General features: G+C 44.2%; 1 protein-coding gene across 2 annotated transcripts in view; it reads right to left on the reverse strand.

Annotated features, from left to right (window-relative positions):
- Positions 1–2,866: 2,866 nt before the first annotated feature.
- Positions 2,867–17,592, reverse strand: part of TMCC3 (transmembrane and coiled-coil domain family 3) — a 68,771-nt gene continuing 54,045 nt past the window's right edge. For both annotated transcript variants that reach the window (XM_060025383.1, XM_060025384.1), the window contains exons 2-4: positions 12,899–13,815; positions 9,991–10,126; positions 2,867–4,876 (exon numbers count right to left, since the gene is read on the reverse strand). In XM_060025383.1, the coding sequence (XP_059881366.1) occupies positions 4,574–4,876; positions 9,991–10,126; positions 12,899–13,815 (1,356 nt within the window). In that variant the 3' untranslated portion in view covers positions 2,867–4,573. The remainder of the gene's footprint in view (positions 4,877–9,990; positions 10,127–12,898; positions 13,816–17,592) is intronic.

The raw sequence follows: 17,592 nt of genomic DNA on the forward strand, positions 1-17,592 counted from the left end.
TTAGAACGCTCCTTGACACCATACACAAAAATAAACTCCAAATGGATTAAAGATTTAAATGTAACACCAGACATTATCAAACTCTTAGAGGAAAACATAGGAAAAACACTCTGACATAAACCACAGCAAGATCTTTTTTGACCCACCTCCTAGAGTAATGAAAATAAAAACAAAAATAAACAAATGGGACTTAAAATCTTTTGCACAGCAAAGGAAACCATAAATAAGACAAAAAGACAACCCTCAGAATGGGAGAAAATATTTGCAAATGAAACAACAAAGGATTAACCTCCAGAATATACAAACAGCTCATGGAGTTCAATATCAAAAAAGCAAACAATCCAGTTAAAAAATGGGTGGAAGACCTAAATAGACTTTTCACCAAGGAAGACATATAGATGGTCAAGAGGCACATGAAAAGATGCTTAACATCACTAATTATTAGAGAAATGCAAATCAAAACTACAATGCGGTATTACCTCACACCGGTCAGAATGGCCATTATCAAAAAATCTAGAAACAATAAATGCTGGAAAGAGTGTGCTGAAAAGGAACCCTCTTGCACTGTTGGTGGGAATGTAAATTGATACAGCCACTATGGAGAACAGTATGGAGATTCCTTAAAAAACTAAAAATAGAACTACCATATGACCCAGCAATTCCACTACTGGGCATATACCCTGAGAAAACCATAATTCAAAAAGAGGCATGTACCACAATGTTCATTGCAGCACTATTTACAATAGCCAGGACATGGAACCAACTTAAATGTCCATTGACAGATGAATGTATAAAGATGTGGGGGCTTCCCTAGTGGCTCAGTGGTTGAGAGTCTGCCTGCCGATGCAGGGGACACGGGTTCGTGCCCCGGTCCGGGAAGATCCCACATGCTGCGGAGCGGCTGGGTCCGTAAGCCATGGCCGCTGAGCCTGCGCGTCCGGAGCCAGTGCTCCGCAACGGGAGAGGCCACAACAGTGAGAGGCCCGCGTACCGCAAAACAAAAAAAAAAGATGTGGTACATATATACAATGGAATATTACTCAGCCATAAAAAGAAACGAAACTGAGTTATTTGTAGTGAGGTGGATGGACCTAGAGTCTGTCATACAGAGTGAAGTCTGAAAAACAAATACAGTATGCTAACACATATATATGGAATCTAAAAAAAAAAAAAGAAATGGTACAGATGAACCTAGTTGCAGGGCAGGAATAAAGAGGTAGACATAGAGAATGGACCTGAGGACGCGGGGTGGGAGCGCGAAGCTGGGGCGAAGTGAGAGTAGCATTGACATATATACACTACCGAATGTAAACTAGTTGGCTGGTGGGAAGCAACAGCATAGCGCAGGGAGATCGGCTCGGTGCTTTGCGATGACCTAGAGGGGTGGGATAGGGAGGATGGGAGGGAGGCTTAAGAGGGAGGGGATATGGGGACATGTGTGTGCACATGGCTGATTTGCTTTTTTGTACAACAGAAACTAATACAGTATTGTGAAGCACTTATACTCCAATAAAGATCTATTAAAAAAAGAATCAGCAATGGAATATTTTTATTTACTGCTACATTATGGGTTTAAATTTTTTTGGTGGGGGGGGAATGAGTGGGGGCGATGTTTTGTTCCGACTCAATCATACTCAAAGTATAAGCTGGAATAACCAATTCCAAACCCACAAGAGTATTCTTAGGTTTTTGTTTTGTCCTCAGCAAACTATCATTACCCTGGTGATCATGAAAATGATATGCACCAAACAATCCAGGGCTAGAACCCAATGTCCAGCAACTTCAACCACTCAGTTAAGTTCGCTGAGGGAGCCGGCGCTTACCCACCCCACCGCTGGCTTTCATCTCTAGGTACGCACATGATGCTGACTGCCAACGAAAGGTGGGGAAGAGGATTCGTTAAATGTATATTGAATATCCAACTCCAGGGTATGTCATAGCTAGAGCACTATTTTCATTGTATATTTATAACATTTTATTTAATCTCCTTGGAGTGAAAAGCAGCAACAGTGGGAAAGTTTATTCTTTAAGAAGAAAATAATGAACTGCGGAGAGTGAAAGTCTCCTTGGAGGATATCATCTTATTAAAAAGCTTCATGAACTTGCAATGAGACTCTAAAATAAATACACTGTGTAGGTTGAGCATATCCAAGTGAAAACAAGGTTTCTGAAATCTAATGAGAATCACCAGAAATATGAATTCTTTAAAAAACAAAAAGAATTCATGATCAGGTGGGATGATTTAGATCCTACAGTATTTCAGAAGAGAGTCAGTTTCAAGCAGCTTCTATTAACAGCTCCAGCCTGGAGGGGGTGAATTGTGTTGCTTTCTTCTCCACCTTTCTCCCTGGGGAGGAGACACACTGATCACAGGTCTGGCTGAACGACGGAGCAGAGTGTTGGGGCGTGAGAAGGAGGCCCATGCCTACCGGGAGGGAAGGGCCAGGGATCTCACTCTTTCTCTCTAAACCACCAGCGGCATCTACACCTACCCTACTGCCTGGCATCTCCAAAGTGCCTCAGAAATGTTCACAGAAATCAAGAGGAGCCCATCCAGGAGCCATCTTGATTCAAGGGCCTAAGTTACACCCGGCCCTCAGCCCGCATGGAGACTGAAGCCCACAGACAACAGGGAATGCTGGTCATGAAAACGGAAAAGCAAAAAGCAGCACAACATTGCTCCTCTCTCCCTTCCCTGGATCTGCAACCTGTTTCTGTCCCCTGGACTGGATGGACCACAGTGTATTTACAGCCAACTTGGGAGACCAGGGGAGAGCCTGGCAGTGAAAGGGGACACAGCCATGAGATGGGGTGGGACTCCCTCTTCCCTGAATGCAAGATACTTTAAGCCAAAGATTTTGTGAAATGATGTTTATTGTTTTAAAAAGCTCGAGTCTGGAATTAGATAGTAATGATAGTTGCCTAAGTGTGAATTGACTAAAACCACTGAATTGTAAACTTAAAAAAAAGCAAGCTTAAGTTGTATGAGACTCACCCACACTGGACTTGTACCAAACGCCTGACTATTCCATTCCCTCAAACCATGGCTTATGTCACATTTTTTTCAGGAGATTTCCCTAAGAGCAGCTATTTGCAAATTATTACACTTAAAATTTAAATCCAGACGATTTGATGTTTTCTGGAAGAAAATGTACACTAACATGCTTCTTTATGCCTTCAGATAACAAAACAGCTGGTGTGAGAAGGGGCTGAACAACAGTTTCCATTAGATTCTCATAGGACTTCCTTTTTGTTATATACGCAGAGAAACAGATCTAAAGGAAAATATAATCTGGGCTCAAGGTAGTGAATGGCATCCCCCAAACAGACCAAAGACGTTGACTTTCCATGGAGTGAAAGTGTGGCCACTCCACGTATTACCTCAGAACTTATCCTAAGAGAGAGATGGCAACCTTGGCTCAGACACTGCATCTAATTTATTTTATTCCTGCTGGTCTTTCAGGGTCTGACGAGGACCCTCCCTCAATCTTCATCCAGGTGACCTGCACCCACTCATCTAGCTGCCACCCAGTTAGATCACACGTCATATTTTCTTCCCCTTTTCCAGTGTACCTACCTCAGGGCACTTTAGCTTTATAAGCTACGATGCTGTTGTCCTTGAAGAGAAACAGAAACACTGCAACGTGAGCATCCTTTTTCTTTTACTGAGTAAGCTTTGCTATCCCTCACAGACTGAATAAAGTGAATCACATCGCAGAGGGGCGCATCACAGCGAAGATGTGCCCAAACGCAAACCTCCAGTGTAGTGCTTATCAGACACCAATTTCATGTTAAAGATGCTTTGGAAGCATCTCTACATGCCTTGAAGGTGGTGCATAAGACAACCAGTGAATGTGAAATCAGGAGTGCGGCTCCCTGGGTATAAGAAGGTAAGGCCCATTCATAAATATTCATGTCTTACCATTTAAAGAGAAACCGAACACTTAAGTTAGACTTTTGATGGATCAACAGGTGTGTTATTAGATTTCCATGTGATAGAGTCACGAACAGTTGACCACTGTGGACACTGGGCACACATGGGACCTATGGTCATCAGTGAACAGTGGGGCGGATTACACGGGATTTACTGTGCTTCCACGGGCCACACGTGCTCACATGGGCAACGCCTATGCTTCTTCACCTCCCCAAGTCATGCCACACCCTCGCTGCTTATAGGACGCGGGGAAAACACAACCGCCAGCAAGAGTGCAGCTCAATTTTGACAGAGACTTAAGAGAGAGAGATTTAAAATCCCTTCTGGGTCACTAATCACACCAAGTGCTCAGCAACCAGAGGCTGACCATGCTGGACTAGGCAGGTGGGCAGGAAGCCTGGTCTGATTAAGGCAGTGAGCAACGTGGTGAGAGCATGGAAACAGATTCACGGTAACCACGTACAGGGACCCAGCTGGCAAGTGCTACCGAGAGAAGAGAACTGCAGTTATTTACAACGCGCAGCCGTGGCCCTTGTAACCTTCCGTCGGCACAAACGTTCATTTTAAAATCTGGTAGTATGCAGAGAATTTTCTCCAAAATAAAAACTTGAAAGAACATGAGGACAGGAACCAGCGGCTTCATCTTGGTATTATTATCCTTTCTATGGCACAGAGAATATGGTCCCAGTTTTTACAGAATATTGCCAGGAGAGTCACAGCGAAGAAGGTGCCGAGAATGTGGAAGCGGCTCTTCATCATGGGTGAGATGAACTTGGCGATGGTGGACACACACACCAGGATGACAGTCATGAAGGCCAGGACCACATTGATGCATTTCCCCAGGAGTACCTTGGCGTTCACTGTGTCTGTCTGCAGGGCTTGCTGCTCCTGCTGGTGGAGCTCCAACTTAGAAATGCGAGTCTGGCAGGACTCCAAGGCTTCCTGTGGGCGAGAGGGAGAGCGAGGATCAAATGCTGTTGAGATCACCAGCAACACGTGAGCGTGAGCTGGGACGTGCGCGAGGGCCACCCAGCTCAGGATGCTGCTGCCTGTGCAGCTTCGAACTGACGATGATAACGATGACGATGGTGATGACAGACAGAGAAGTAAGACAAGAATCCCAAGGCTCACTTTGTCCTGTCCTTCACAGACAGAACACGCATGTATCTACAACCATGAAGTACCATGAATGAGGAATTACGGTTAGGTATTTTTGACTCCACCTATATTTAAAATAAAGTGCATAAAATACTGGCATCTGGTGGAATCATCAGGGACAAACCAGAAGAGGGGTGGGATTCCGTTTTGTGACAGGTGACTAACTCCAGTCACGGGGCAGGTGACATCTCCAACTGCTAGTCCTTTTGTTGTTTTCTTTTTGGCTGTGCCACACGGCATGTGGGATCTTAGTTCCCTGACCAGGGATCGAACCGGGGCTCCCTGCAGTGGAAGCACAGAGTCCTAACCACTGGACTGCCAGGGAAGTCCCACCAACTGCTAGTCCTTATTCCACTGCTCAGTCCATGTGCACCTGTTACAGACCAGTGGAGGACGGAGGGAGGGATGGGGCCCGGCTGACTGTGGGGCTCTCATGGCTGCTCTTCGAACGCTGCGTTACCAGGGCACTATCTGAAGCTACAGCTTCTCCCCAGATCTCATTCTTGCCAAGGCTTTGATTACTAGACACGGACGACTCCAAGTATCTCCAGCCCAGCGGTCTCTCTTGAGATTGACTCATGTGTCTACATGCGTCCTGGACATCTCCACTTTGAGCTTCTTAAAAGCACCTCAAATGCACCATGGCCAGTTGTGGATTCATATCTGCACCTTCCCTGCTCCTGCCATCAACCGTGTCCCTTCCAATTCCTCTTCTCAGAAAACAGCACCTGATGCACCGAGTTGTCATGTGAGAAACGTGAGAGGCATGCCTTGACACCCCTCTCGTCTAATCCAGCACCCGGCCCCTCCGATGCAACATCTGGTATTTAGCTTAACTGGTCCATTTCTCTCTCCTCCCACAGTAACCCCCCACCTCAGTCATCAGGGTCTCCACCTGCAGTAACTTTCCACTCATTTCTCTTCACACCCTCTTGGTCTTCAACCTCATGAATCCACTTTCCACACAGCAGCCCAAGTGATCTTTGAAGGACGCATATCTGATGTCACTCCTTCTTGTAGAAACTTTTAAATCTTTAACGTGGTCCAGGCCCAGCCACTGTCTCCTGCCTTGCTTACCTGGTAAGCCGCCTCCCCCCTCACTGTGTTCTGGCCATACCGGCTTTTTGAAGTTCTGAAAAGGACCATGCTCAGGGCCTTTGCACACGCAGTGTGCTGTGGCCGAAAGGTTTGCCTCCCCACACACCATTCCCCTCTACCTTTCAGGTCCCACATTGATGGTCACATCCTGAGGGACACCCTCCTGGACCCACCAGACTATGTCAAGTCTCCCTCTGGCCCTTGTCCCTAACCAAGGGACCACACCTGCACCGCACAGGAGGTACGTGCTGGCAGCAGGAGGTACGTGCTGGCTGAATGCTCCAGACTGGATGCCAGTAATGGGATATGAGGCTTGAGAGAGAAAAACCTTACACCTCTCGGGAGAAAAGCATCGAAGTAGAGGTGGTACAAGGAGCTCCTTTTAGTTCACGAGCCTGTTTTCCAACTCATTTACCAATATGTGTTTGCTCAATTAAAATCCAGTCATGTTTTCAGGTTTTAAACGAGCATAATGGCTCCAAAACTTATTTACTTTCCTTCTGCTGAACATACTCTATGGGCCAAGGGTCCTCTGTTACTATAGGAACTTCCATTACACAGGCTACCAACAAAAAAGGTACAACTTCTTCAGATCTCACATTCTAAAAAGTTCCGGCTTTCTACAATGACAGGCGAGTGCCCCCAGTATCATGCATTCTTTTCAAACACTTAGGCCCATGGTGTCCTCTCTTTTAGGCATGGCATGGAAAAGGTGATAGGACAGGATAAAAGATCAACATTTTAGGCAAATTCATTCATCTGTGATTGGGTTGATGAATTACATACACAAATAGACTAATCCTAGAACTGCCTTAGAACTTCTGTCAAATTTTTTACCAAAAGGAAAATCCAAGAAAATTAAGCAGTGAATTCGTAAGGAATTTTGGTCACAGCACCCACTAAGAGATATACAGCCCCACAATCTTTAGTACTTCCTCGGGCCCAGTATTTAACTTATTGGGGATAAGGACAGAGGACAGGATTGTCTTTAAACTCTTCTAATTGAGAATTCAGGGTTAAAAAACTCATTTGTGTTTTAAAACAACAACAAAACCCTTGCATCCCTATAGGCAACAGTCACCCTCATCTATACGACTCCATCATCTTGTATAACCCTGCTTATAAGAACAAAAGAAACAAGAAATAAAGAGGAAGCTGAGCAGGTCCAACTGCCAAAAGCCTCAAGAAATATGGCTACTCATACATAATAAATACAAAAACTGGCCAATATTTATTTTTATCCGCTTATTATGTGTCAGGTAAAGATTTAAGTACTTTACATGTCTTATCCCATTTAATCCTCCTGACAGCCTTTTGAGGTAGAGCTCATTAATATTTCCATTATATAGATGAGGAAACTGAGGCACAGCGTTGATGTTGCAGGTTTATGGTAAGAGGCAGAGCCAGGATTCTAACTATCCTAACAAGAAAGACCCTCCAGCCACTCACACAGGCATCCTCTTTGCACTTCTGAGCTACAAGGTGAAACTAGAAAATGCTGAAATGAACTCTTCTACATTTTTAAGCTCTCTTTGTGAAGTCCCTCCCTTTATCTTACCCCTCCATCTCTAAAGTATGTTTCTTTAAAAAAAGGAATAATAATATAAACCCAAACAATCCTCTAAATAAGAAAACCATATATTTAAACATCAGTTAGTGGCATCCCAGACATATTCTAAAACAGAATGCTCTAATAAAACAGACTGCACTGTCCACCTGGCAACACTTCACATTTAAACGGGTTCCCATTTTTTAAACCAGTCAGCAGTGAAGTTAAGTCTCCTAGCCCAGAGCAGTGGCAGAAATCCCCCAAGTGTCTTGTGCACCAGGGTCCTCAGAGGCGAACAAGTCTGATGCTGTGGCTCCCAGAATTGTCCAAGGAGACGTTGGGATTAGCACAGGCTCAGCCCCAGACACAGTGTGGAACAAAACGTGGGTGGCTAAAAGTCTGGCTTACACACTGTGGGAGAAATCTCTCCTTCTGTTTCAGCCCCTTGTAAAGTGGGGCTGGAGAAAGTAAGCACTGCCTACGAAGAAAATGTGTAAAACTGAAGCTGAGCATGACTGCGAGAGTATACTTCTTTGTTTTTTTCTTTAAAGAGGTGATCAATGGGCATGTAAATCACTGCAGCCATTATGGAAAACACTATAGAGGTTCCTCAAAAAATTAAAAATAGAACTACAATACGACACAGCAATCCCACTTCTCTGTATATATCTGAAGGAAATTAAATCAGTACCTAGAAGAGAAATCCACACCCTCATATTTATTGCAGCATTATTGACAATAGCCAAGACATGGAAACAACCCAAGTGTCCACTGATGGACGAACAAAGAAAATGAGGTACACATACACACACACACAGACACACACAGGCACACTATGCAGCCGTGAGAAAGAAAGAAATAGTTCCATGTGCAGCAACATGGACGGACCTAAAGGGTATTTTGCTAAGTGAAATGAGTCAGACAGAGACAAATAACTACTGTATGATCTCACTTATCTGGCAGAATCTAAAAGGGGAAGGGAGGTAAAATGGATGAAAGGGATCAAAAGGCACAAACTTCCAGTGATAAGGTGAATAAGTCCTGGGGAATGTACTGTACAGCTTAGTCACTATAGTTAACAACACTGTATTGTATATTTGAAACTTGCTAAGGGAATAAGCCTTAAAAGTTCTCATCATAAGAGAACAAATTTGTAACTATGTGAGGTGATGAATATTAACTAAACTTATTGTGGTGATAATTTTGCAATATGTACACATACCAAATATTATATTGTACACCTTAAACTAATACCATTATATGTCAGTCAATGATATCAGAATAAAAACTGGGGGGAAAAGAGACCCTCTAGTACCCCTAAAAAAAGGAGCTCAAGAAGCCTAGGGTTGCTTCACTACAGCGTTAGTATCACATTAATACTGGAGCATGCCTTTGTTTATACTGATCCAGTTACCCCTTCCCTCCATCCATCAGGATCCCACCCACCTTCAAGTCCCACCTCCTCCAGGACATTTATTCACATTCATTACTCAAGGATTATCTGCAAGACCTTGGTCAAGTCACTTAACCTCTCTGTGCCTTGGTCTCCACATCTGAGAAATTAAGAGAATAACAAAAACTACCTCAAAGGGCTGTTGTGAGGAACAGATGGGGAAATTAGACATGTAAAGTGCTTTGATAGTGCTTGGAACACGGTATGCACTCAACTGCTTGAAATTCCCACAAATATGAAAGCTATTATTTTAGAGATGAGCAAATAGACTTAAGGCTTGCTCAGGACCATGAAGCTGGTAAATGGCTGGGACTGAAGTCCAGTGTCTGACCACTAAGTGGACCCCTGCCCCACTTGTCCATAGCTTGCTGGGCACTGCACGCCTAAATTTCTGAGGCTTTCAGAGTCTGCGTCACGTGATTTGGCCCTTGTTCACATTGTCTTGAGCCAAGTGGCAGTTGTGTTACTTCTGACCCTCCACCTAGGCGAGCATGCCGAAGGCAAGATTTATCCAATGTTTTAAAATTTGTAAAAACTGTGGTGATGGTGGGGAGAGTAGAGTATCGGTGATAGGCTTGGGGTAGATAATAAATATTTGCTAACTAATTTAGGCAGAAAGTAAACAGAACATAGCTTAATGTCTATAACATGAGCTAATGGGGTTAATATGGTGAAGAATAAATGTTTGCTCCACATGCCAGAAATCCCTTCAGGCTTGGGGGTAATGCACTTAGTTTGTTAAATGAATGAAAGGCTGGGAAGAGCCCACGTGAGCTCTAGTGGGGAGAGGAAAGGCACCTGGATGTCCCGTGACCGCTCGTGGGCCTGGTAGGCCACCTTCTCCTCGATGCTGGCCAGCTCCTGCTTCAGGTTGGACGTCTCGTGCTGATGCAGGTCCGTGAGGTCATGCAGCTGGTCTTCCAGTCGCTCGTACCTTTCCAAAGAGAGGAGGTGATTCTGAACGTGACATTTCAAAGGTGTTCTGACAGCACTTAGAAAACGGCATCCTTTGTGTCTCACTGTCACCAGTGCCCCTTGGCTTGCTCTCATCCCCAGGCAGACTGTGCTTCCAAAAAAGTAAGTCAAGCTGTGGGGAACATGCTTTTGGAAAACACTGAACTCTAGCTCCAGAAAGGACTGGTCTCTGCAGTCTTAACTCTGTCCGCACCGCTGAGGGTTCATGCAAACCAAACCTGGCTTTTCCACCCACATCAGACCAACACCTGGCTGTGGGGACAACAGGACAGGCCTTATCACTGGCACATTCACCAGGGCTGGTCAGGAGACAGGGCTGTCAATCCTCCTGCTAAAGGCGAGGACCCACTGGCATCCCGGTGCTCTTCCCTCTTCCGACCCCACAGTGCCTAATGGTTCACGGCCACAGCTCTCATGCGCCAGAGAGGCTGTAAGGAAATGACCGATTTCTACGCTGGAGCCAATTCCACTTATTTCCCAGTGCACACAGTGATTCCGAATACATGTGTCAGCGCTTAGGACTTAAGTGTCAATTAAAAAATCATGCTTCTTGCAAATTAAAGATGGCTTATCAGGTGGCACTTCCGAAAGTCCAAATCTAAAGTAACAGAACCACAAAGATTCCCATTCCCACCCCCAATCCCCTCAGAGAAGGGGAATTTTGTATTGTATTTGAAACCCTGTAATATTTATTTGGAAACAGGAAGCACTATTTGGGGAAGGTGCATTAGCCTGGATGACTTCGATCAACGCCAGTTTTAGACGCTTAGTCACCTCATAGAATCATTTTAAAAAACACTTTGATATAGATTTAATGATTTTTCTCAGGTAGGATTTCACAGGTGCCCAATGTTGGTGTTTTGTAAGCAAGCCTTTAAAAAATCTCTTGACAGATGAATGGATAAAGAAGACAGGGTACATATATACAAAGGAATATTACTCAGCCATAAAAAAAAGTATGAAATAATGACATTTGCAGCAACATGGATGGACCTAGAGATTATCATACTAAGTGAAGTAATAAGTCAGACTGAGAAAGACAAACATCATATGCTATCACTTATATGTGGACTCTAAAAAAAAATGATACAAATGAACTTACTTATAAAACAGAAACAGACTCACAGACTTAGAAAACAAACTGATGATTTCTAAAGGGGAAAGGAGGCAGGGAGGGATGAATTAGGAGTTTGGGATTAATGTCTACACACTACTATACATAAAATAGATAATCAACAAGGACCTACTATATGGCACAGGGAACTCTACTCAATACTCTTAATAACCTATATGGGAAAAGAAGCTGAAAAAGAATAGATAGATGTATAACTGAATCACTTTGCTGTATACCTGAAACTAACACAACATTATTAGTCATCTATACTCCAATGTAAAATAAAAACTAAAAAAAAAAAAAAAATCTCTTAAAGGAAGTAATACAGTGAGTGACCAAATCATGGAGATCACAAACATGTTATATAACAAATGAGAGCCAAAGCTGTCCTAACGGATGCTTGTGACTTGAAATAAAGGGATCCAAAGGGTGCTGTATCCCAAACTATCTGAATGGAATTAAAGTCAATATTATCTGGAAAAACTGTGACGCAGAAACACTTCTTACGTGACAAAGAATCCAAAGTCAAAGATGTAGGTGGAAAGTTTTTAAAAAATCATTTCATAAAATATGACAGCCGAAAAAAGCCACATCTCTAAATTAACACATATATAAAATCATATATCACATAAAAAACGTGTAAAGTAAATTTAAATTTTAACTCTTACCATATGTAATAGGCATTCACTTTTTTTTTTTTGCAGTACGCAGGCCTCTCACTGCTGTGGCCTCTCCCGTTGCGGAGCACAGGCTCCAGACACGCAGGCTCAGCGGCCATGGCTCACGGGCCCAGCCACTCCGTGGCATGTGGGATCTTCCCAGACCGGGGCACGAACCCGTGTCCCCTGCATCGGCAGGCGGACTCTCAACCACTGCGCCACCAGGGAAGCCCTAGGCATTCACTTTTTAATCTACATTTTTAGAAGTTAACATTTATTTGACAAAAAAACTTGGGGGTGCATATTTTTATTGGGAAAATGGTGGAAAATCACCTCATACTTGGGCATACACACTAGTTAAGCTAGAGGCACCTAAAAGCCAGCCTACACAACACCAGACTTTAAAAATTAGCTAATATAATCCACAAGATTTGAATTTATTATTGATTATACTTATAATCTTAAGAGTCCTTTTGAAAGCTCTTCATTTAGGGCGAAAGTTTACTGAGCAAAATACAATATCATAAAAAAATACACTATATAAAGACTTCAAGATTTATGTACCAAATAAAAGCTACCTAGCTGGACAATGAATTCGTTTTTTACTTGACAGTTATTATGGAGGGAAATCAAATACAGATCTACAAATTGGTGTACCGAGACCTCATAACAGCAGCCTACTGAGTCAGGAGCTCAGTATGCACGAGTCATCGACTATATAGTGATATTTTAACAGACCCACATGTATAAGGTCTTTCTCTAAGCTGTCAGGCTTCAAGTCACAAATTACAAAACTAAGAATCACAAGGTATGGCAAGAACTACCGATTCCTAAATGCCTTTTGACCTATATCCATATTTACAGAAAATACAACCACTAGCATATCACCTTCGAGCAATCTCTCCGCAGGTAGTAACTCGTACTCCTGAAAGAATGTGAAGAGAAGAGCATGAAATACCTGTATGTCTCCTCTTGCAGGGTCTGAGAGATGAAGCCATACTCCCTCTTGAACTGCGCCTTCAGTGCCTCGATGTCCTCGGCCAGCTGCGCCTGGGTGTCCTTGATCTCCCTGAGCTCCTCCAGGATGGCCGTGAGCTTGCCCTGGCTGTCCAGTGCGCCAGTGCCCCCGGCCCCAAACGACTGGTTCCCGTTGCTATCGGCGGAGCCTGACGTGCCGCTCGAGCACTCGTCGTCGCTGCCGTACTTGGGCTTGTTCACGATGGTGGCGCTGCCCCCGTAGGCCCTGGCGCTGGTCTCGGGCCGGAACTCCTCCAAGGAGTTTCTTAGGTGAGCGATATTGTCGGCACTGCCAAACTTATTCCGGATCAAGTTGGCGAACTCTCTGGGCTTGCTGAAGACGAACACGGGTGGGGTGAGGGACACCCCTGGCAGGCCCGACTTACTGCTCTCCAGGCTGTGGGGAGCGGTGCGAGCCTTGGCCTGCGCATCCTTCAGAGGGGACTGGATGTCCTTCAAGTTGTCCTTGGCAATGTCCTTTGAGCTCCTGGGGGCCCCATTCTGCTCGAGCTCCCGGAGCTTTCTGTGATACTGCTCTAACTTCTTCTGCAGCTGGGCAATGGATTGAGCCGACTTCTGATTCTTCTTCTCAAAGACCTGCTTGATGCGGCCAGCCTGCTGCTTGTCTGCGCTGCTGACTAGTTCCAGATACTCTGCGACATTCCCATCGCGGGACGTTTGCTCGATTCTTATCTGCTCTGTGACCTTTAGAATTTTCTGCTTCAGGCTGTCCGCGCTGAGTTTGACCTTGTGGAAGTCCAGGATGCCATCTGGTACATCAAAGTTGAGGTTGGTGTCCGACCCGCCTCGGCGGATGTTCAGGGGAAGGCTTAGGGTATTCATGTCATGACGTTCTACCTGGAGGAGACAGGGAAGAAGCACTTTCAGACTAGAAGTCGAAGAGACAGTCGCTGTGATGGAATCTGTGCACACACAACAGACATACTTTACGCCCCAGATTTTCAAACTGCAAGTATTCGAAAGATAAAAACTCCCTACTATCCTCTCAAGTTGAATGCAGAACAACCCAACTCCTCCTGCACCCATGTATATGAACGATGAGATTCACCTCTGCCAGGGTATCTGACTTTCTGCCTGATTAGATAGTAACTCTTGGTTGCCAGGATAGAAAATACATAATGAGATGAGGTTATCAAGTCTGTTCTGGTTTCCCAAAGTGCCCAGGTAACTGGGATGCCTGCCATGCCCCATTCACAGTGAACTTCACCATTATGGGAAATGAACCCAATTCGGTACTCAATCATTTAAAAGGAAAATGAAAAAAAAAAAAAAAAAAAAGGAAGGGAGGGAGGGAGGGAGGGAAGGAAGGAAGGAAGGAAGCAAAGTCCCAGTAGGTACATTCGTCAACACAAGAAATTATTTTCTTAATGGAATGATTAAACAGATATGATGGAATAATATGGAGCAAGATTAATTTTAATAATTGAGTAATAAAACAACAGTATTCAGATATGGAAACAAATAACCCAAAACTCAACCAAAGTGATTAAAAACAACAATGGGGAGGGGGAAGGGGAAGCTGGGACGAAGTGAGAGAGTAGCACTGACATACATACACTACCAAATGTAAAACCGATAGCTAGTGGGAAGCAGCCGCATAGCACAGGGAAATCAGCTCGGTGCTTTGTGACCACGTAGAGGGGTGGGATAGGGAAGGTGGGAGGGAGAAGAAAGAGGGAGGGGATATGGGGATATATGTATATGTATAGCTGATTCACTCTGTTGTACAGCAGAAACTAACACACCATGTAAAGCAACTATACTCCAATAAAGATGTTAAAAACAACAACAACAGTGACAATATTAAGACCATGTGAAATAGCTTTCTCACTCAAGGGCCACCTGGAAAAAAGGAATTGCAAAGCATCATTGAGCACCCTGGCAAAGGGGGTGGCTAGATTGTGCTCTAAAAGGGAAAGGCATGCACCCCAATGTTCACTGCAGCACTATTTACAATAGCCAGGGCATGGAAGCAACCTAAATGCCCATTGACAGACAAATGGATAAAGAAGTTTTGGTACATATATACAATGGAATATTACTCAGCCATAAAAAGGAACAAAATTGGGTCATTTGTTGAGGTGTGGATGGATCTAGAGACTGTCATACAGAGTGAAGTAAGTCAGAAAGAGAAAAACAAATACCGTATATTAATGCATGTATGTGGAACCTAGAAAAATGGTACAGATGAACTGGTTTGCAGGGCAGAAATTGAGACACAGATGCAGAGGACAAACGTATGGACACCAAGCGGGGAAAGAGGCGGGGGGTGGGGGTGGTGGTGTGATGAATTGGGCGACTGGGATTGACATGTATACACTGATGTGTATAAAATTAATGACTAATAAGAACCTGCTGTATAAAAAAATAAATAAAATAAAATTCAAAAATTAAAAAAAAAACATACTAGGAAACTTGGAAGGATTTCCATGAGGTATTGTTGAGTGAGGTATTGTTGCTGACAATAATGAATGAATGAATGAATGAATGGGAAAGGCAAATGTGGTCTGCGCGCCAGGCACTGAATGTCCACAGGGTTTGCCTTGCCTGAGCCTCACCACCATGGCAGGCAAAGAATGTGTTACATCCATATAACATGTAGAAACAGAGACTTAAAGAGCTAGGATTTGAATCCAAGTCACCCTAACGCTGGTCCTTTTTCCACCTCAGGACACTCTACTACTCTTGTCCCCAGAGGACTAAAAACAGGTCTTTATAGAGTCTGAACACAATCTCTAAACAAAAATACTTAAGATCTAAACTGAAGCATCTTATTTTTCAAGTTAACAACCCTTTGATTAGCAAAGTGCCTTGATATAGAGTCTTGACAGAAAAAATGGGAGACAGGACAATATTCAGCTCAAGTTAGCTTTTTTTTTTTTTTTTTTTTTTGTGGTACGCGGGCCTCTCACTGTTGTGGCCTCTCCCGTTGCGGAGCACAGGCTCCGGACGCACAGGCTTAGCGGCCATGGCTCCCGGGCCCAGCTGCTCTGCGACATGTGGGATCTTCCCGGACCGGGGCACGAACCCATGTCCCCTGCTTTGGCAGGTGGACTCTCAACCACTGCGCCACCAGGGAAGCCCTCAAGTTAGCTTTTTTTAAGGAGAGAAGAGGCTGACATAGTAAAAAATCGCTAAGATAATAACAGACCTCATACTGCCAAAGTGACTCAGGCTCAAATGTGGACCATTTCCAACAGTGAGCATTAACATTCTGCCATATGAAAAAGGCTACCCAGGGCTTTTTCCGAAAGGGGGGAGCCCAATGGTACAGTGGGACACAATCCCAGGTCGGCGGGTCAGGCCTCTTTCACAACTTACAAAAGTTTGTTAGCGTTATTTCTTGACCCCTCTCTTCCCACACACAGCTTTGTCATGAGAGACCCTGGTTGCTTTATCTGGCAGAAGAGCATCACATAGGAAAGGCTGGAAGGAAATAAATGCCAAATCAGTGTAAGACTAGAAAAAGGGATAAAGCAATTGTGACTTCACCTGGTCAGGGGGAGGACGGGTGCAGAGACTAAAGAAGGCACATAATCATCACCTTCAGGTCCTGGAGAGATGACCGCAGGAAGTTCATGGAAGCCAAGCAGCTATGGCTCACCAGGGGACCCAAACAGGAATGGGCTCAAATTACAGTAACAAAGGATGCACTAAGCCCAGGAAATGTTTGTTTTGGGCAGACAGGGTAATTAACGGTAACGGTACAACCACGAGGCTGGAAATTCGATTTCACTGAAGATATCCAATCTGATTGTGCTACTCTACTTCACAGAAAATCTCTTTGGCTCCCTAGTGCCTCCCAAATTATGTAACACAACTTGGTCACTGTTCAGTCCACAGCTTACCTTTCAGGCCTCACCTTGCACCTGATGGATGCCAGTCATCTTAAGGGAGCCACGCAACCTAAAGTTCACATGCATGATATTCACAATGCCGGCCATCCATCCACTTGTTTATCAAACTCCAACATACTATCTATCTATCTATTTATTTATGGCTGCATCGGATCTTAGTTGCGGCACGTGGGCTTCTCCCTAGTTGTGGCATGCGGGCTTAGCTGCCCCAAGACATGTGGGATCTTAGCTCCCCGACCAGGCATCGAACCCACGTCCCCTGCATTGGAAGGTCCCAAAATCCAACATACTCTTCACAATCCATTTCAAGTGCTACTTTTTCCATGAATCTTTTCCTAGTCCCGCCAGAAAGCTGCCTGTCCTTTCTGTGATTCCCCCATGGTGCTCTTGTGGCACTTTATCCCTCCTTTTATCGTTCATCTGCTCCTTCAGGGGAGAGGTGGTACCACACCTGCACCCAGCTAGTAGAGCTAGCATTGCCCCTTATTCACAGGAGGCTGTCAATTAAATGTTTGCTGAACTAAAGCGACATCATTCTTTATTTCCAGGAGAATCTACACTGAAATCATTTAAGATACATTTGAGGAGAATAAAAAAATGACCATAGCAGTTCAGTCCACATAGACACGACCATTCCAGGTAAAGATGTTTTCTTAATACCTAGGTAGTAAGTTAGTTCTACATCATTTCAACCCGATTCAACTAAACAGAGTTTTTTTAGTATCAATGAGCAACTTGATACACAAATAAAGACTTA

This window comes from Delphinus delphis, chromosome 11 (genome assembly GCF_949987515.2).
Source record: "Delphinus delphis chromosome 11, mDelDel1.2, whole genome shotgun sequence".
In the NCBI taxonomy this organism is placed as follows: domain Eukaryota; kingdom Metazoa; phylum Chordata; class Mammalia; order Artiodactyla; family Delphinidae; genus Delphinus; species Delphinus delphis.